This window comes from Eupeodes corollae, chromosome 2 (genome assembly GCF_945859685.1).
Source record: "Eupeodes corollae chromosome 2, idEupCoro1.1, whole genome shotgun sequence".
In the NCBI taxonomy this organism is placed as follows: Eukaryota; Metazoa; Arthropoda; class Insecta; order Diptera; family Syrphidae; genus Eupeodes; species Eupeodes corollae.
The window spans coordinates 25,499,523-25,521,318 of NC_079148.1; the positions used below are offsets into that span (position 1 = coordinate 25,499,523).

A 21,796-nucleotide genomic window follows, 5' to 3' on the forward strand; every position below is an offset into this window, starting at 1 on the left:
ATGTGGGCGATGTCTGACAACCTTATCCTTGAGGTAGCCCCAAAGGAAAAAATTACACATGCTTAAATCTGGCCAGCCTATGTCTCCTTTTAGAGAGACTAACCGCCCGGTGAACATTTGTGGTAAGACAGCAAGTGAAATTCGAGGTGTGTATGCTATAGTTCCGTCTTGCAGAAAACATACATTTCCCAAATTATATTATTCAGCCATTTCCTCTAACCTTTGCTGAAGATAAGTTTCCAATATCACACATAACGAGTGGACGTGACAGTGGCGGTCTTGTTCTCGTCCTCAAAAAAGTAGGGGCCGATCACCCTAAGTTGGGACACAGCCCACCACACGGTCACTTTAGGAGAGTGGAGTGGTCTTTCATGGAGCTGCAGTGGGTCATTCGCAGCCCAGTAGGTATCTGCAATTTTGTTTATTTCCAGTTTCAGAAAGATGAAAATGGGCGTCATCGCTGCTGAAAAAAGTTGATATCGGAGGAATTTGCAGAAGAATTTGCAGACAGAGATTTTTGTAGTTGTTGTAGTCAGTAGCATTTAACTCTAGGACAAGCATTAATTTATAGATATGGAATCATAAATCTTCGTGAAGAATTTTCCTCAAACAACGGTCTGAAATTCCCAAAGCTACCGCTTTTTCCGAGCTGAGCGTCTTGGTGACTGCTCAATTGACCCTCTAACCAACTGCACATTTTCGGGCGTTCTTACCATTCTGGGTGCATTGTGTACAAGTCTACTTAGGGTACTTCCAGTTTTTCCAAATTTCGTATCCACAATTTGATAATGGTTGCAAAAAGAACAGATTCAGCACGTGGAAAGCGGAAGTGTAAACGAAAAGCTCTTTGTGTAGCGATCAAAGAATGATTAGTTTTGTAATATGCACGCACGACGAAACCACGATTTACACCTGTCCTGACCATGATTACGATTAAAAACAGCATTACCGTGCAATTCAAAATATACCAATTATTAAGGCCTAATCTTATCTTATCACAGGCTAATGATCTCATTAAACTCGTCAGTCGGCTCTGCCGCACCCTGTTTAACATTGATTTACGAGTTTGTACTGAAACACTATAGTAACCCTGAAATTTTTGCAAGCGTTTACCCTGCATAACTTCGTGTCACACAACTTTTGCGAATCCTTGAAAGTTCTAATATCTTAACCGCCGGCGATGAAAGACTGAAAATGTATTCTTCGAATCCCAATAATTCTAGATTCAACAATTTAATTTAAAAGGCTTTAAATTCCCATTAAAGTTAGTTTTGCTTTGGCAATTAATACGTCACAGGGACAAACACTTAAAGTAACTGGTTGAGCCTATAACAAAAAACGTGATTTATCATCTTTACAAAACAGCGTTATCTTTGGTTCCTCCTCGTTTTTTTATAGTGGAAAGCTTAAAAACTAACTTATGTAAACTTGGCCCTGGAATGTCTCTAAATGATATTTTGAATAATATCTTATGATATTTTTAATATCATATACAAAGTTATGTAATTAAGTCACCGAAATTCAGAACACAGGAACAGATCTTTTGGAATTGTAACAGTTTGAGATAAAATGTTGACGTTTGTACTTACATTTTGAGTGTTCAAAGCTTTGACAATTTCTTTTTTTTAAGCTGAACATTGGACTTAATTATGTAATAAAATCAATGAAATTCAGAGAAAACGAACAGATCTTTTGGAATTTTGACAGTTGGATATTAAATGTTCTGTTGTTACAGATCCGTTTCATTTGTGCCAAAAACTCTTTCTGTTAATATCTAATGGCAAATTGTATTTTTTCAATCCAATAAACATCGTTATAAAAATATTTAGCTTCTTGACACCTATTCAAATAAGATAGAGGGAGCTTACAACTCCAACAATAAAATTAATTAGGCATCACGTGAAATAACTATAACCTTATCTAAATATTAGTTTTTAAAATTGAAATAATTGTTGTTTGTTGAAGAATTCAAAAACAGAATTTATATCTTTGTCAATAATAACAATAAACTTATTTTCAGTGTACAAATAAAACATGGTACACCATATGCCAAAACAAAACCGTGAGAGACTAACAAAACATAAAATTGCCTTACCTCTTTCGTATCAACTGGAAATACGCTTCCCACCGTTGGCATCGACACAAAGCATATGCAAGCAGTGAATAGAAGAATACCATAGCACAGAAATGGCAGATGATGATCCTTGATAACACGACATTGCAACAATATCAAAATAATTGCAAACAGGAGGCACACAATGGAATTGAAAACATTCTGTATAAAGATACGACGACGTAGGATCACATCCAGTCAGAGGTTTTTCCACGTATAAAAAGAAGATTAATATGAAAAGAAAAAACAAAAATTGTATCTATAAGTACTCAGTTCCGCATTTAAAAAATATCTTCAATAGATACGAGAGGAGCAAAGGTATACCTTTCCTTTCCTTTATAGCTTGTCGAAAAAAACTTACATGAAATGTTGGACTGTGATTGTAGGTAAGACTTAGAGCAGCCATTACTCCACAAAGGACGACCACCAACGCGACCACACCTAGCACCGAAAAGCGCTGCAGCTTCAGCGTGTAACGTTGATACAGACATTCTAGCTCGTCGTTTTCGAAGCGCAACTTGTTCCATGGTCGTCCTCTGGTCGCTTTCACTGCATGATCCATCACACAGTTGCACCGCCCAATCGAATGGGCTAAGTGGATGCGGATGGGAGGGCGCCAACGATACCAGAATTGATATTATTATAATCTGTAAAAAAAAATAAGAAGAAAAAAATTGAAAAGATGCATTTATTAAATTGATATTATGGTTGGGACGGAGGAGAATGCAATTTTTTCATATTATTATTATGGATTATAAATGGCCAAATAGTTAAAGAGAGTTCAAGGTTCGATAGAAGATTCAAATTAAGATTTCTGTGGAGCAAAATTGCATCGCTTGTCGAAAAATAAAAATTTACTTGGAGAAAACTACTTAAGGGTTATTGGTTACCCTTAATTCTAAAAAAAAAACATCGAAGCAACAAAAATGCACTTCCGCAAAATTTCCATTTATCCGAACTTTGAGGTTCAAGGAGGAAATTGCTTAAAGTTCAGCAGGAGAAAGAGCAAAGAAGTTGAAAAATATTGGCCACTCAAGAAAAACAATCTTATTCTAGAATTTTTGACCTTTTGACATTCAAGACTTATATTTATTATATGCAAGCTCTGTACCCTAAATGTATGAATGTATCTTAAAGAGTCGAAGTTGTTCCAAAGGTAAATTCCAAACAAAAAAGAAAAGTTCAAAAAGTAACACTGTTTTTCATAAACCTGAAAAATCAATTAATTAAAATTAAACAAAAAGAACCATTTCATTGTCTTCTAAATTTCTTAGGAAGTTTAATCAACTCTTAAGATGCAATAATATACATTTTTATTCCAACCAACTTCTATTTCCGCTCATGTAGGGCATGTTAGCTTATAAGATAAGTTCTTTTGTCTTTGCAACTGTCAAGTATTGAGGTTAAGTGATTATTATCTGTTTTAATCAATTACATCTGCAAAGAGAGTATAATGTAGATACGTAGATACAAAATGCGGCGAGTATTATTTCGATGGAGAAAAGTATCTACGTATCTATACATGCAAGGGTAACCTTTTATACACAAAAAGCAACACAACACACAGAATATCACGTCGTCATAAAGTAGCATGCCACATGCTAGAGTATGCCGCCACAAAGAACTAGTATTTGCCCATAACCACCATCGAGCATCGCATAGACAAAAAGATATAAAGGGAAAAAGAGATTTTTGCTGCTGAAACTTACGTTACTATGGCATCAGTGTGATATGGCGATATGGTGTTATGGCGACTGGCGCCGGGCGCCACTTGTGTAATTGTGAACTCAAGTTCATCTGATTGCACATTTGGGGAAAACAAAACGAACATACAAAAAAATAAACCTCAATTTTCGTGTTTGTAGCACTTTATGAGGCAGCAACTTGAAGTGTATAATATGCGTATTCAGAGCATGAGCATAATAAGAGTGACCATTTCCGTTGTAATTTATAATATTTAATTTTGTTCGTTTTGTTGTTGAAACTGTTAGTGACCAAAATCGATTTATTTAAGTACTATTTCAAGTTATCGATAACTACAGTGTGTTAATTTTAAGAAAATTGAGTAATGAAATTGATGAAATCTTCTTAAATTACATGAGGCTCCCGGGAAAGTAAGGTCAATATGAGTTTTGTATATAAGCTGTACAAAATCAAGACGTATTGCTCTTTGAATTTTAACATTTTCAAAGAAACTTTTCGCAGTAAATATTAGCAATTGAAAAAATTATTTAAAATAAATGTAGCTTTCAAGGGTTTGAGGTGCAGCAACAAATTTGCGTCCCGGTCGAGCCCCCAAATGAAACACAACTCACAAGTGTCTTAATATAAACACAAAAATAAGTCTGTTTTGTTCGTTTGAAAGGTTAAAAGGGTTGTCTTATTTTCAAAATAAAAATTTGATCAAGGATTTCCCAACAATAAGAAATAGTAGAACTCGTTTCAAGTTCTGTAGGTCCAATTAAACCAAAGGGTTTTCTTATACAAAGTTTAATTTTGATATTAAAAATAAAACAACATTTTAATCATTTGCGATCAAGTCTTCAAGAAACCACACAATTAACAATTGCAATGTGTTTTCGATTAAATGTTGTTTGCCAGGGATTTGAGATGTAATCTAAGTTTTACTATGCAAAAATAAAAGTGCTTGCATTTACACATCCCGGTCGAGCCCCCACATGAAAAATGTTTAAAAAATGAAGTGTGAATCGATTTTAATAATGCACAATTTCAAAAGTTGACAGATGTAGAAGTGCCAGCTATCCAAATAGTAAGTTATTTAAAATGAAAGTACTTTAAAACCGCTAAAATTAAGAATAGAAAGACAAAAGACTATAGAGAAAAGTCGTTTTTGAACACTCGTTTGTTTAAAACGCCAAAGGTGTCTCTGACATTGATTCAAGTGTAAATCACTTAATTAGAGTCGAATTTTTACTTTTTCGGAAGTTTAAGTTGTTACATTTGAAAAAATGTCTATGTTTTCGTAACTATGGTCACCTGAGTAACATTCATGACAACATCACATCGTTTGAAACAAATACTAGATTTTATTTTTGACAAAGATCTTTTTTGTTTCAACAAAACGAACCTTTACTATAGAAAAATGTCAGAGTGTGATTTAATTTTATTTTTGTTGATTCAATCAAGCAAAACAACAAGACCCACTTGAAGGGAGGTTTTAATGCTCTTTCATATATAGCAAACATAAATTGGTAACACATATATATGTATATTGAAGCTGCCTCTAGGGAACGAAAGACCTGTATAAAGATTTGTATATATGGTTATAAAAACCACAAAGGTACAAATAAATTCACAGTTATGCCAATCTCATGCATCCCATAGATATTATGCATGCATACAGGAGTATCTATAGTACATAATGTACATAAAATATAAAATGGATGTATATAACAATGCTTTTTAAGATGAAATAATGCTTGTTGAATATGATAACATTATAACGGAAAGAAAAAAAAATGGAAAAACTTCCCGCACTTTGTAGCTATGACAGTTTTTATGACGTTCATTTTGTATTTTGTTGTTGACAAGTTGAATGCCTGCGATGATGGCTGTTATTGAACTTAGCTTGGGGTCTGTTTACATGTGTCAAGTATGCGAAAAACCGGTGAAACAAAAACAAATAATAACGTGAGATGAGATCTTATATGAATGTTCTTTTTTTTAACAAGAGCTGAGGATATCCCGATCACAAAATATGGATGTACATAGTTATGTATAAATACATAGGTAATAAATATATCTGTTGTTGAATGAGAAGTGACATGTCAAAATTAAATGTGACATTTATACTGAATTTAAAAAACATATACACACATATGTACTGTAAATGCATAAATGTATAACCTGAAATAGGGTTGATGTTGATAGTTTGAAAAACATGTTTTAATGAAACTTTATGTTGAATGGAAAAAGGTTGTGGTTTTTAATTAAAAATAAGAAAAGGAGGGAGGACATCTTCCATGAAATTAATGTTTCAATCTTGATAGATGATGAAGTCTTTTCCCTTCTGGCATGATAAAAATTTTCATTTCATTGAACCAGATTTTTCATTTAAATTTCTTAAAATTTTAATAGTTATTGAAGGAAATTTGAGAAATCTTCTCATATTGAATACATTATTACTTTGCAAAATTTGTAATTACGCATAGAAATATGTATGTAAGTGTTGAAAAACATAGAAAACTGTGCACTATGAAATACATACATACTTCTTATTCTAGTAGTTTTTACCGAAGTAATATCAAGTCAACACAGTAATTCAAAGAGGTTTTGTTAAAAAGTTGTCTGGTGGTTTTTTTATAAATTAACTTAAAATTTCCGACAACATTTTGCATTCATTGAATTACATAATTTATTTCAAAATCTATTTTTGCTATTGAGATGTTTGTAGAAAATTAACCAATACTAGTAGCATTTTTTGAAAAAGTTCAAATATCTTACATAAAGCAAAACAGCCTTAATTTTTCGAAATAAAATCATTTTAAAGTCAAAAACTTCATGTAGATTTCAATTTTTTTGAAAAAAAAACTGAATGTTGGATTTTTATGGAACTTTTCTGAATGTTGAAACAATATTTTTTTTAAGATGAAATCAGTTCATCAGCCAATATCTTTAATTCTTAAAAAATATAAGTTAGAGATTTCTTAAGCTCCTTTGGTATCGGCGAACAATCTAATCTAGAACAAATACCGAATCACATAAACAAATGATCTCCGATGTTCGCACTGCTGACAACTTGACAATGAAAAACAAAAACATGTGTAAATACTGCCAGAATATAGAGGGCATTAATAACTGTAGAAAGAGCTCAATTTCCATAAATAATATCTTAGGCCGTGTTTTCACACATACCTACTCGTATTAGAGATTTTACCTCACATATATTATATCGAATATAATTTTTACCAAATTTTAGTAGTTTTTTTTAAGGTTCTAATCTTTTCAATTTGATTCCTTTTTTCAAAATTTAACCAGATATCAAAACTGTATTCTTAGTTGCAAACAATTATTTAAGAGGTAAAATAATTTTATACCTACTTGCAAAATATTCGAGGTGACAATTTTTATTTTTATTTATAAAAAAACTGTTAGTTGATTTTTTGCTAAATTGTATTATTTTTGTATCACTTCACACTACATAATAAAAAAAATAATTTAAATCGCTAGCGTTATTAGATCATGAGATATTTTGGGTTAATTTTTTGAGAGTACTTTCTGCAACGTCCCCTTCCTTACTGGTTTTTGAGATAAAAACTTGCAGAACGTACGAACGTTCGTACTCAAGCATATACAGACATCTCTTCAGTCATATTTTATTTATAGATTCTAGGAACTTCAAAACGTCGAGAAATGTCAAAGTTGGCAATTAAATTGCACTCCACCCGACTTCAAAATTAATGTATCACGTCAGGTTTTTGAGATATTACTTTTTTAAATTAAAAAAAAAAATACATAATTCTTTCTACATTTGTACGTCTGTAAGTCCGTACGTTTGCGACGTTTTTTTTTCGTTATAGCATAGCTCAAAACCAGAAGAAATATCGACTTTAAATAAATTTTGTTGTACAAATAACAAGGCAGAAAAAACAGAAAGGGCTCTTAAGAAAATTGCGAGGGTAGTTTTTTTTTACCATAGCAGATTAAAAAAAGGTGAACATTTTGGTTAACCCTAAATATCTCAGTAACCAATGATACTAGAGGCTTGAATTAAATTTTACCAAACAATTATATTGTTGGGAAACAATCCAATGAACTGTTTTTTTTTATAAATCAAAAAAACTGAAAAAAAAATGTTTGTCATCTCGAAAATTTTACGAATAAAAAATGATTTTATCTCCAAAACAATTTTGTATTGGGAAGAATAAAGTTTTCAACACCTTTTAATATTTTGGGAAAAATAGAATTCACAGTTTTTTTTTATAAAAAATAAAAACCTAAAAACACATTACTCAAACTTGGTAAAACTCAAATAACTTTTGAAAACTTTGAGACATTGGTTTTAAACTAATTACATTTTTTTAATTGTTGCTGTCAACGTTCAGTTACATTTTGAGAAAAATCGAACTGACTGTTTTTTTTACAAAAAATAAAAACCTAAACAAAAGTTCGTAAAAGTTTTTTTTCGACTCAAATATCTTTTCAACAATTAAAATTGTTGGTATCAAACTAATTTTACCTTATACAAAATATTGTTTTCAACATTCGATAAAATTTTGAGAAAAATCGAATTGACAGATTTTTAACAAAAAATAAAAATACAAAAAAGCATTACTAAAAGTTCGTATTGTTTTCGACATTCAGTAATTGTTTGTATAAAAATCCAACAGCCCGTTTGAAAAAAAATAGTACGCAAATTTGGTAAAAATTGATGTCTGGTTCTCGATATCTCGTGAACAACAGAAGATATTGATATTTCAATAATCGAATTTGTATTCGTTTATAAAAGAAATAAAACTTTTAAGAAATGCTACTAAAATTGGTAAACATTGTTTTTTGACTAAAATCTCCTTTACAAAAATAGATTCTGAAATGAAACTATTTCATCAAATGCACAATATTCCTAGTAATTTTGAAATCTCTAAGAAAAATTCAAATGACAAATTATTTAACAAAACACTACAAACCCTTTAAGCAAGACAAATCGACAGACGGGATTTATTAGTGTGCATCCCAGCCTCTATTATTATATAATATTCAAAACATCTTCTGAGTTGAACAATTTTTAAGCGTTTAACTTGTTGGTTTGGAAAAAACTGAAAGGAAAGCTAAACCATTTATGCACGGTTTGATAGTAAACTTTCTAAACAATTTAAAAAAGTTGATATATTAGAATATCAACTTTTTGAAATGTATCAATGTACCATCAATGTATGTATAAAAATAATATTGAAATGAAAACAGGTATTTATAAAACTTAAGCAAATACAAAATAGTTAAAATTGAAGTTTGGATTAGAAATCAGGACAAAAATTAAGTCCAAAACGTAATTTTTCGAAACTATAAAAGTATTAAATTCAAGGTTTGCTCAAAAATTTATATAGAGTCAAGTTAAGACTCATCACTAATGATAATTTCCAGAAACTAAAGATTTAAATCATTTAAATTGTATGTAGAAGAGACAAAGTTTGTCCTTAAAATCTATCGGTTTATTTATGACTTATACATACATATATGGATACTACTGATATTTTTAGTCTTAAAAAATGAAAAAAAAACGCCTTACGCGAATCAGCTCAAAAATATAATTTTTAAATTTGAAGTATCCATAGAATAGACCCAATGTCTTGTGCTATAGAGGCCAAGACAGACGGACTAAATAGGGGATCAGTTTTTCCGACTTATTCAATTAAAATCTCGAATACGAAATTTGTTTACGATTGCAAAACTTAACATAAAGTTCCCATGTGTCGCAACTAATAAACATAGAAAATATAGCATGACAAGTTTGAAATTATAATAAGACATTTTTATTTAACGGCAAGTTATCACTTAATAAGCAATTTAATATTAGAAGTTTTATGTATTTCCTGAGAGTACGTTCTAAACTTAAACTAAAAACACTTTTACATTTTTCAATTGGCACAACTAATAATCAATTTAATATTACGATATAAAATAAGCAGAATCAAAAATCAAATGGGGTGGCGCAACAGTCCGTTGTGAACCAGGGCCTAGTGACTTACAACTCTCAACCATTCCTGTGTGCGAGTAATGTTGTCAGGAATGGAGGGGACCTACAATTTTATGCCGAATCCGAACGGCTAGTTTGAGAAAGCACTTTTTCATGACAAGAATTACTCTTGAAGGATTTGTCAATTCCTCGCAAGAGGCAGTACCCGCGAAAATTAATTTTTTTAAATTAAGGTGGCACAGGCAGGGATTGAACCCAAAACCCCTTGCATGACAGTCCAACGCACTTTTTTTTTTTTTTTTTTTAAATTCATTTTTATTTATTCCATCTTAAACCTATCTTAAAGCTAGACAAAAATTCATAAAACTAGCCTAATTATCCATAACTTACAACTAACTTAATGGTCCCATACGGACACTCTAAGCTAAACTATAACACTAATGACTAATGCCTTTCGGCCTTAAGATCTATTTTACTTCAATTTAAATTTTATTTGTTTTGTTTTTATTAGAAAATTTTGAAAAAACTAATATCAATAACCTTTTTTTATTTATTTTTACTTACAAACTACTTAAAATAAGGTCCTTAAATAAAACTTAAAAACTAACTTAAACTACCTATTCTACCTATAAACTACTTAAAACTAGAACAACCACAGCAGCAAATCTAACTATCTAACATTTTTGTTTTTCATATTTTGTTGTCTATTTTTTTTATTTTTTTTTTTTTTTTTTTTAATCCATGTTTTTTTTTTTTTTTTTTTAATGTTCTTTTTTAATTTTTTTTTTTTTTTTTTTTTTTGTATTTTTTGTATTTTTTGTATTTTTTTTTCTATTTCTTTTCGTGCCACCATGCCTATTCTACTTAAAACTAAACCCTAATACTATTAAACAAGTATGTAAGCCGGCCAAGGCTTAAAACCCCATCCCGACTACCCACTATCAAGTGCCGATTGAAGCCACCAAAACTGGTTCTCCTGCTTCACCCTATCAGTTCGGTCCCGTTCGGACACAGCCCTACTGAACCGAAGGAGCTCTGCTCCACCTTGTGCCATGACGTCCCGATTGTACAGGAGTCGCCTATCCACGGTTCTTCGTCTGACGTGGTAGATTAACGGAACTGCCAATCTATCCTGTATCAGACCGCATTTGTCTAAAAAGAGGAATGCCTCTGGTGGAATGAACCCGCTCAAGCGTGCACTTTCAAAATACTCGTCGTTCGGATAGAACGCCCCGTAAATTAAATTGTTGGTCGAAGACATAGCTCTTGCAATGTGACCTCGAACGAGTTTTATCACGAAATTGTCAATTCTGTTGATTCGAGCCCCGTTGTATAGGACCTCGTTGGAATAGTAATGCACATAAGAAGACTCGGCTGTTCGATATAAGCCGGTACAGCGTCGTAAACACTGCCGCTCGAACACCCGAAACTTCTCCATCTGGGAAGGGGCAACGTTGAACCACACAGGACAACCATACACGATCATTGGCCGTATGAGGGCCATGTAGCAAATTACCTTCACTCTGGGGTCAAGCCGACTGCTAAAAAACAGCCGTTTCGTCAGAGCGAAGGCTCCTCTGGCCCTGTTCAGAGCAGCATTTATATGTCTGTCGAAATATAAATACTGATCTAACCAGATACCGAGGTACTTCACTACACTTTTGCTCGCTAATGGCTGCCCGTGAAGATCAACTATGACCATCTTGCGCCAATTCTTACACGTATCCCTCGTGGCCCCAGCCAACGGAGTCCGGAACAGAATTGTCTCTGACTTCTGGACATTTATTTTCAGTTTCCAGTCGTCGCAATATCGCTGAATCTTGTCGAAATCACGCTGCAAGAGAATTCTAATAACCTCAACCTTTCGGGCCGTTCTGTACGCAATTAGATCGTCGGCGTACGCAATTGCCTTTGTAAGACTACCTATCAGATCGCTGGTGTAAATGCTGAAGAGAATCGGCGAATTCACCGCTCCCTGTTGAAGACCATTTTTAATTGAGAATGTTGTGGTAGAAGTTACATTGCCACTCTTGACAACAAACTTTCTACCGTTAAGCATATCATAAAGTATATACAACAATGGCTTGTTTATTCCAAGCCTGCTCAGTTTTAGGTAAAGACCCTCCAACCATACGGTGTCAAAGGCCTTTTCCAAATCAACCAGAACAGCACCTGTGCATTGTTGTTTTGATTTATTCCATTGGATATCAGAAACGAGTTTAGACGCAGCATGAATTGTGTCATGACCCGCCTTGAACCCGAACTGTTTATCCGGAATTATTTTGTTGTCCGCAGCCCACTTAGTCAGAGCCCTATTAATGATCTTTTCGAAAACTTTGCTGATGCTCGGAAGAAGACTTATCGACCGAAGATTTGACGGGTTGGAGTTGTCCTTTCCCTTTTTCGGGAGAGGATGAACCACAGCGGTCTTCCAATGCGCTGGATAATATGCATTATTCAGTGCATTATTGAAGAGCGTGGTGTATATGTCAATTGCTTCCATCGGTAAATGTCTTAGTACAACGTTGGATACACCATCGACACCTGCTGACTTTTTGTTTTTTATTGAATTGAAGATGAGCTGAAGCTCAACCTTCGTCACTAACAAGGGACTTGGTCCCGTTTGCTCGGCGATTATGGCATTTGCCAAGGAATCGTCATTGAACCGCATGAAACCGCGGTTCTCAGATCGCCATTGTGTCATATCATTTCGAAGGTAAAAGTGATTAAGTAGGGCTCTGTTTTCCAGGTCGTGGTTGGGGCGAATGCTAACATTCACCTTGTACACTTGCTGGAAAGCAGCTCCCACCGCCTCCACTTTTTCCTTCGGATCTTCAATTATATAAAAGTCATCGTCAAAGATGGCTTCTTCTGGATCTATTTGCGCTGTCATGAGTACGTCTCTGTTTTCTTCGGTTCTTTGGAGTTTCAGACTCGGAAGGTCATTGTCGTTCTTTTTTCTGAATATCTTGTTGATTTTAGGGAACATACTAGGGTCGCTCGAATTAACTGACCGGATCTTGCGGTCCCAGTACTTGTTAATTGATAGCCTGTAGTTCTCCTTAATCAACAGATTGACATTTTTTATTGACGACTTCAGTGTCCTAACCTCCAAGTCGTGTGGGTCTGTAAGTCGTCTGTACAAGTTTTTGAGTCTTGTCAGTAAGCCACTCTTGTGCTTTCGCAGTGCGTCGATTGTCGCGTTTCTGTAAGCGTCCATTTGGTCCCGTTCTCTGTACTTTGGGATTGTCCGTTCCATCGTTCGTTTTATTGTTTCGTCCATCTGTTGTAAATGTTGGTCAATTTCTGTATTTGTCATGTTTCTGTTGTTTGGTGGGGCTATGTCACTCGAACGAAGTTCTCTCGCTAAGGCGTTGGTGAAACGAGGCCAACGCATCTTACTGTAATTGTAAGAGTGCGTTGCAACGTATTCCTCCAACTCCACGCGTTCGTTCGGAATCTGCATTACAGCCGCCAGTCCGCAGTGATCACTGTCGTACTCGACTGTCTGTAAGCAGTTTCGAGGGTGATTACCCACTTTGTCTGTTACTGTCAGTCTAGTGTCGTACAGCAAAAGATCCAGAAAGGAGCCGCTTCTTGGATACGATGGCTTTTCGGTAGCCAGCAGGTCGACGCCATATTCAACGCTGTAAAGATTCATCAAATTAAAAAGATGATTACCTCTGGGATTACTATGTTGATTTCCCCAATCTTCATGTTTTGCGTTCAAATCACCGGCCAAGATGAAATAGTTTTCTTCCAAGCTCAGTTTCAGTTCCCTAAAAAGAATCTCGAGCTCTGAAGCAAAGTAAGTAACCTGCGGAGCTCCAGCCGCATAAGCCGCAATCATATACATCCGCTTCCCTTGAGTGAGAGAGATGCATACAACGCAAACTTCTAGCGTCTTGAGCTTTCGCAATTCATTGTTGTATATGACTTTATAATTAATGCCTTTTCGTATAAAGAGAGCGACACCGCCCCCTTGAGTGGAGTCGGGCCGGTCTCTTCTTACGATATTGTAATTTTTATGAGTCAATTTGTGTTTGTGGTTTAGCTTAGTTTCGCTAGCCATAAACACATCGGGACTGTAGTCTGTCAACAATTGGAACATATTGGCTCTTCGTTCAATCCTAATCAGTGAATTTACATTCACAGCTAGGACTTTAAGGCGCGTCTCCGGCAGCGCGCCCATTATGATCTAAATTGCGCCAGGCCAGGCAACAAAGAGTAGAGATGATCTACCCTTTTGCCTTGCTCCTTTATCTGACTTTGCAGTCCTGTTAGTTGACCTTGAATGCTCAACAACAAGGCTACAATGTCAGGCTGCACCTCTGGTGCCTTAGGCACAGGGGCCTTTGGGGCAACCGTTGGTGGAGTCTGTCTCGTGTTCCCATTCCCTGACACCATTTGGGCGTAGGAAAATTTGGGATCTACGAATTTTTGTGTTGGAGCCTGTCGACTAACTGTTCGACTTTTTTCGGCTTTTTGGCTGGCCTGTTTCTGTTTCATTTGTTGGACCTTAGGGCAACCCCTATAGTTAGCGGGGTGCCCTTGGTTTCCACAAAGGACACACTTGAGCAGGGTCAAATCCTCAACCCGCTCATTCCCCAGCTTGCACTCTCCTTCTTTGTGGGTTTCTCCGCACCTCACACAACGCAACTGCATATTGCAGTTGGCATTGGCATGGCCAAACCTCTGGCACTTCGTACATTGTAGAATGTCGTCGTGCCTTTTTAATGTCTCCCAGCGTACAGCTTGATTGTCGAGAGATACGATTCTCTCGACACTATTCAAACTGCTTTGGGGCGATAATGTTACGAGGAACATTGGCAGCCTATAACCCCCTCGTCTTGACTTCACCGTAGTGAAAGGCTTGACCCCGATAAAATCGAGATCGTCACTGGCTTTTTGGCGGAGCTCAGCTAAGAGCTCCTCCGGTTCCGTGCAGGAACTTATGCCCTTCAGAAGGACTGTCTTAAACTTTTCACATTTTGGCGTGTAACTGAAGAACTCAGCTGTGGCCTCTTTTAACAATTCTTTCACTAGCTTGTATTCGGCCAGTGAGAAGCACTGGACCGAATAATTCTTTTCTTTTTCGTTAAGAATTTTAATTAAAAATTTGCCCTTAGTGGCCGACTTACATACCTGTTTAATGTCCTGTATGTCAACCTTATGGGTCCTAATAGGTGGTATTTTTTCTTTTCCAGCCTGTGGTTGTTTCTGGTGTTGCTGCTGCTGTTGCTGCTGCTTCTGTTGCTGTTTCTGCTGCTGCTGCTGCCTTGCTTGTAGCTCTTGTTGTTGCTGCTGCTTGGCCTTACTCGAGGTGGATGGGCCCTCAGGCATTGGGCCTGTCCCTGCTGGTAAAGCCTTCATTTTTTGCTCCGCCCCAGTGATTTTGGTAGCGGGCTTTTGTTGTTGCTGCTGTGGTTGTTGTTTTTGTTGCTTTGTTTCTGGCTTCTTTTGTTTCGCCTGTTGCTGCTGTTGTTGTTGTTGCAGCCGTTGTGTTGCTTTTTCCTCCTTCTCAGCTGCCTCTTTTTGTCGGCGCGCTTCGATTTTGGCTTTCAGTGCACTGAGAAGGGGCTCCATCTCCTCCTTCAGCTTTTTTAGCTGGTCCTCGTAGGCATCTATTTGCTGCTTTTTTGCCTGCAGCACTTGTGCCAACTCCACTTCATCGGCTTCGTTGTCGTTGGGGGCTTCAGTCACCTCCATCTCCCTTTCCTTAGGCTGCTCTGGCGGCGCTAGGGTTGAGAACCTATTTTTATTTGTAGGCGACCTATAGTGCCCCTCTCCACCTTCGGAGACGTAGTCGATGTCACCGTCTGACGACTCGCTTTGTGACGTCATCTCTTGTTGTTTTTTTTGCTGCACGCCTTGTCGCATCGCTCCGCGCTTAGCAGCATTGTTCCTTTCCACAAGGTTAGGCTTGAGCTTTCTCTTAACATTTGTTGTGTTTAATTGACTATCAGACTGGTGGCCTGATGATGTTGCGGTGAATTTGTGTACCGCTGATGGCACCACATTGGCATCACCTGATGAATTGGCAGAGGTATCTTTCGATACCCCTGCTTTCCGCTCCTTCTCCATTTGCTTTTTTTCCCAATCAATAAAATCTACGATTTCCCGATTGTGAAAAAAAGCTTCTATATTTTTGGTGCGCTCCGCCCGGGATTCGAACCCACGACCCTTGGTATTGTGTTCGGACGCCACCTCCACTGAGCTACCGATGTGTTTAAAAAAGTTGTGGCAATTTGCCAACTTTAGATTGACTAACACACTTTTTGAACTTGTTTTACTTGAAAATAAAATAAAATTAATCACTTCTTCACTGGTTGGAAGTCAAATAACGACTGAGTCCAACGCACTAACCATCATGCCACGGGTACTACGCAGAATAGTTAATAATAAAAAAAAAACATTAAACATGGAAAACATCCAAATTGGTAGAAATAGTTCACGAATCATTAACTGTACCTTGGCAATAGTTAATTGAATATGAAAAGTTCCAGCCTTATTTTAGTTTGGAGTTTATTGTGAAGCAGCTAAGATAAAAGCATAGAAAAGTTTGTCAATTCTCGCATATATTTTGTGTCTGCTGAAAAGTTTATTTGAAATCAATAAATATTTCTTTTTCTTACCTATTTAAGGGAGGAATATTTTGTTAAGTTAAAGTCAAGCTTTCTGAGGTAGCAAATAAAAACATAGAAAACATCGAAAAACAATATTAAAAGTTTTAATAACGAAATAAATAACTTCATTGATAAATTGGTCAATGTTGTTTCGCTAATTGTATCTGCTATTTGAATTCAAAAAAGAAAAAGTCTTGCAAAAAGTCATTCATGAAGGATATTCTTTCGTCATGCATCGATCAGAGTGCTGTCAAAAATATTCAACCTTTTAAGTGACCTCAAGCAATTAATAAAATAGCTTCTAAATATTTTAACTTGTGTTTTGTATTTACTCAAGCTTTTTAATTGCTTTAATTCAAGTGCGTGACTTTATGTCAATTTTAACAATTCGTCATGTTTTTTTATTTAAATTAATGTACCTACATAATGTATGTAAATATTCTATATTCATTCCCGAAATACACATGTTAGAAAAAATCAAAAAAATCATTTATTGATATTAATGAAGCATTCAAATAATTTGCATGATTAAACAGCTGATGGATGTGAAAAATAAAACAGACAAATAAAGAAAATAAAAACATAAAAATAAAAAAAAAGACGAGCAAATAAAGTAAGACAAAAATATAAATCTTTAAAAATTAAAAACAATAAACAATTTTGTATTTTTATTGTCTTTTGTCTACAATGTATGGGTTTGATGTATTCACATATTTATATTTTCCTTTTTTAATAAAAATGTTTGCTATACAAATTTTATTTCTCAAGCTAGAGTGAATAATTTGTTGCTTTATTCCTTAAAATTTTAACTTAATTCATTTCTGTCAGCATCATCATCATTCTTCATCCATCTCAGTGTTGATGTCATCTAGATGAACAATTTATAGCACAAATCATCTACATATGTATGTATCCAAAAACTCATATAAAATCTAACGCACATTGTTCATTTTATACAAAACATAATACTGTGTGTACATATTTTACCATTTCTATAGTTAATTAAGATTTGAATTTGCAATTCTATTCTTATTACTTTCAAACAGATTCTTAAAGAAACATACATGTTTGTATGTACAATGTATTTATATATAGAATAGGAAACGCTTTTAATTTTCATTTTATATGGGAAAACCTTCAAAAGAACAAATTAATTGTATTTCGTTAATTTATACAATTCAAAGTATTCGATTATTTCAGAGATCAATTTAAGGAGATTGAATTACGTATACGAGAAAATTATGTGATTTTATAAACAAGTGTAACATATTCAAAAACCTAATTAGTTTCTAATAATCATTGCATCAATAGACTAAGCTTGTGGTTTATCAAAGAAGACCCACAATTAGCTTAAAATTTGAAATTGTCGCCTCCACGAATGTCACAACCCTTATGACGTTTCTAGATTAAAGCTCAATATGATTTAATTCTGACAATTGATGTATTGAGTACCGTATCTGTGAAAATTTTTCTAATAATAGGTTACTTTTTTAATCAACTGTTATTTGAAGCAGCTGTCACTTTTGAAGCTGTCATCCTGCAACATGTGACAAGTAAAAACTACGTCATTACTAAAATAGAAAGAATTGACGCTGCAACAACTCATTGAAATTGTTAAAATACAGACATTTATGTTTTCAGTTTAAAACCAATTCAGAAATTACCCGTGTTTCGTTGGAAAATCGATCAATAGGAAGTAGGATTTGCACGAATGACAAAAACAATATTCGCAGCATGGATACTACCGATAAAAGTTAAAGTAGAATCTTACTACGGTTGGGTTTTTGACATTTATACGACTCTCGAATGAATCCTATGTGATTTTGTTCTTAAATGTTGGTATGATTGATATTGCATTTGTATCTTGATGGCTGTGTTCGTTGAGTAAGTGTGCATTTGAAATTATGTATGGGAAAAATCTGTTATGTTATTTAGTTTTGATGTTGATGTTATTTAGTTTTGTTTAAAAAAAAGACTAACTGGGCTTATTTTACAAGAGAAAGCAATAGAAAAAAAAATTAAGTTTTGCTATGTTTCCACCAAAGGTTCATTTCAGTTTAGATTAAATAAATCTTTTTGGTGTTTCCACAACACAAGAATATTTAAAACTGATTAAGTTTGACAGCACTTTCTAAAATACAAATGGTGTTTCGATGTTTCTTATGAAGGGCAAGTGAGATACATAGTTTAATACGTGTTAAACAATCAAGAACTGAATAGTTCAGCGCCATATAAGAATATGCTACCTATACTCTATGTGCAATTTTATTTTAATTTGATTAAAAAAAATCTATATTTTGTGTAAACAAACATAACGCATTATCTGTAAAACCAACTCCTCCACACAGGTTTTTCTTTACAAATTTTGACTCGACTCTGATCCCCGATCGGAATCGAGGCGAATGAAGCTCATTTCAACTTGATTCAGGTATTTAAAGCTCGCTTCAACACCACATGTTAATGTAGTAGTCTACGAACAAACCTCCATCTTGAGGTTTTTATTTTATGTCAAACTGTTGGGTTAAAACTCTGAAATCCACTACCACCTTATTCAGACGTAGTTTTTTGATTTTGATAGTCAACTATTAAGAATCAGCTTGCCCTATTTCACCCCTGGTGTGAATTTCAATATTTTTTTCAAATTGTTTGATGAATTATTCAATATTTCAAATATAAAGACTGGACTACTGCGGATCGTGTTTTTGGCAATTTCTCACCGTACCATAATATTTGGACCAAAAAAACACGACTATTGCTTATATAGACCATGGTGTTGATGAAAACCCAGGTTTGGTGATTCATTTTCAATATTTGGAGTTAGGCATTCCACAAACGATGTTTCACCTTATTTTTCATAAGGTGGGCCATCAGGAGCAACTTCGTTTCTTTCACCTCAGATGCTTAATTAATAAGCAGGTTAGATTAATAAGCTGTATGAACGAATTTGGGACTATTTCAATACAAGAATGATTTAATAAAAAGGATAAGATGGTGCAATCCACGACCATTTGGCTGTTTATTTTCCATTATTAATGCCATATTTTACATTGACTACAATCTGCGCTCCTTGGCATTACTCGCATCCTTTGTTTTAGGACAAAATTGGTTAACATTAAAAAGATTGTCGTGAGTAAAATTTAAAAGATACATAATACATATGTTGTTTTTTATTAAAGAGAAACAATTCTGTCATGTATTTTTCCAAAACTTTAAACGTGTCCGCGGAGCATGCAGTGAAAGCTCTCAAGAGAGAAAAAATTCCCGATTATGAAACAATTTTTTTTTATGATCTGGAAGTACTAGTCTTAGCTTGATATAATATAGCCTTTACCTTTCTTCAATAAAGGGGACTATCTAAAACTGAAAGAATTTTTCAAATCGAACAAGTGATTCTTGAGTTAAATGCCTTCAAACACACAAACAAACAAACTTTGCAGCCTTATAATAATATTAGTATAGTCCAAACTTGAGTATAACTCTCATATTTGGGCTGGTGATCCAATAACGTACTTGAGTCTTCTGAATAGAATTAAAAAAAGAGCTCTAAAAATGATTGGAGATCGTTCTGTTACCGAGATATTTGCTTCTCTTGAACACCGTCACAAGGTCGCATGCCTGTCATTGTTGTATCGTTATTTTTATAAATACTGTTCTATCGAAAAAGCCATTTGCATTCCTTCCCTTAAACAATTCAACCGTAATACCCGTACTGCTAGGAATGCCCATCTGTTAACCCTTGAGCCCAATTTCGGACGAATTTGGAATGCTTTACAAGGCTCAATATTTCCCACTCATTACAATGTGCAGACATCCAAAACAAATGGGCATCGGTTTCTGCTTTCTAATCCTATCCTCCTTTTGTAATTGCTCGAACTGTGTTTAATCATTATAAGGGTATTCATAACCCCTTTAGTGCGCGCAAAATATAAAAAAAAATTTGTCAAAGGAACCTTGAACAATAGTCAAAATAGTATAAATTTAAAACATTTGTTTCTCTCTTAGTACTGAATAATTGTTTCACAGGCTTTTACCTGCCATTGGTCAATTTTTTGTTTGTTTTAGTTTTCAAACCTTTACTGATCGAATTGTAAGATTTAAAAATCTCGCTTTAAATTTCGGACACATTTCATTGATTTAATTTTGTTTTACTTTATGTACTCGTATGTATTCGTACATAGTTTTTATTTATTGTTAAACTTCATTTCGGTGTTACTAAAATTGACTTCAATCCATCAAGCCAAGTAAACCTCTGCGACTTTTTGCTAAAGAGACTTTGTACTTATTACTTTTCAATTTATCTCAACAATCACCACTTAATCGTTCATTAAATTAAAAAAAAATACCAGTTTCTATACATCAAGGATAAAATGATAATTCGATTAAATTTATTGCTCATAAAATATAATTTAATGCTTCATTAAAAAATTACTAATCCACTTAAAGTTTGTTATTTTCCAAAAACAAAACAAAAATGCATTACACATACCACATTGGCACTTTTGAAATATTTTGCAGTACTTTTAATTTATGATCATTGGAATTGTTTTTCTGTTTCAAACATTGTTTAAATGTTTTTTTCAAAAAATGCATTAGAACAACAAAACTAGCGGCTGTTGATTTTGTTATTTAACTTCGCAGGTTTTGAAATACGATTGTTAAGAAATAAAACAAAACTAAAATTCTTTCAATCGCAAACTACATGTAAACAATGTTCTCTAATTCATTAAAAAATAAAAGTGTTTAAGTTTCTAGCATTAAGAATGTGGAACGTGTTAACTGATGGATTCTGACACGTTCTCTTCATGTGCTAGAATTTTTAATTTGCAATTTTTTTCATTATTCTACAAAGTAGAAAAAAAAATTAGTCTCTGGAAATTTCGAATTCTATAAGTACGTACTATGTCGGTTTTTAGTGCTTCCTTAAATGATATTAAAATCCTTAGGCTTAGTGGGTATGGATGGATATCATATAAGAATTTCATTGTGTTCTCGTATTTATTAAATAAATTTTATAAAATAGAAACATTTTCATTAATTACAATCATTTAGTTGATTTATTGGTCAAACAAAAATTGTTGACATTCACGAATAAACAAATATTTGTGGATAAATTTGTCTTCCCTATTACCCCCATTAAGACTTTAAAGCGGAAATCAATTATGAAGTTGAATTTGAGGTATTTCGTCTGATAAAGTGTTTATCGAGTTATTTACTTGTAAATTGGTTTATCAATAGAAATATTAAAATCGCAATGAAACGCTCTAAGCAGAATAAAATTCAAAGAAAAATCTTCATCATTTCAAATTTTATTTGAGTTTAGTTTTAAACAAAAAACAAAGTCACAGCTCTTAAGGTATGAGGGTGTAGATTAAAACCAATTTTATGCTTGCATATACAGTGATA

At 34.2% G+C, this 21,796-nt stretch overlaps 2 protein-coding genes across 3 annotated transcripts in view; both read right to left on the reverse strand.

Annotated features, from left to right (window-relative positions):
• The window catches only part of LOC129947535 (Ca(2+)/calmodulin-responsive adenylate cyclase), a 188,252-nt gene that overhangs the window by 45,435 nt on the left and 121,021 nt on the right, over positions 1–21,796 (reverse strand). For both annotated transcript variants that reach the window (XM_056058129.1, XM_056058128.1), the window contains exons 2-3: positions 2,475–2,760; positions 2,096–2,275 (exon numbers count right to left, since the gene is read on the reverse strand). In XM_056058129.1, the coding sequence (XP_055914104.1) occupies positions 2,096–2,275; positions 2,475–2,675 (381 nt within the window). In that variant the 5' untranslated portion in view covers positions 2,676–2,760. The remainder of the gene's footprint in view (positions 1–2,095; positions 2,276–2,474; positions 2,761–21,796) is intronic.
• On the reverse strand, positions 2,754–15,611 carry LOC129944804 (putative uncharacterized protein DDB_G0274435). The gene is made up of 2 exons (XM_056054467.1): positions 15,025–15,611; positions 2,754–2,760 (listed from the first exon to the last, which is right to left on the reverse strand). The coding sequence occupies exons 1-2, from the start codon at positions 15,609–15,611 to the stop codon at positions 2,754–2,756; spliced, it is 594 nt and encodes a 197-aa protein (XP_055910442.1).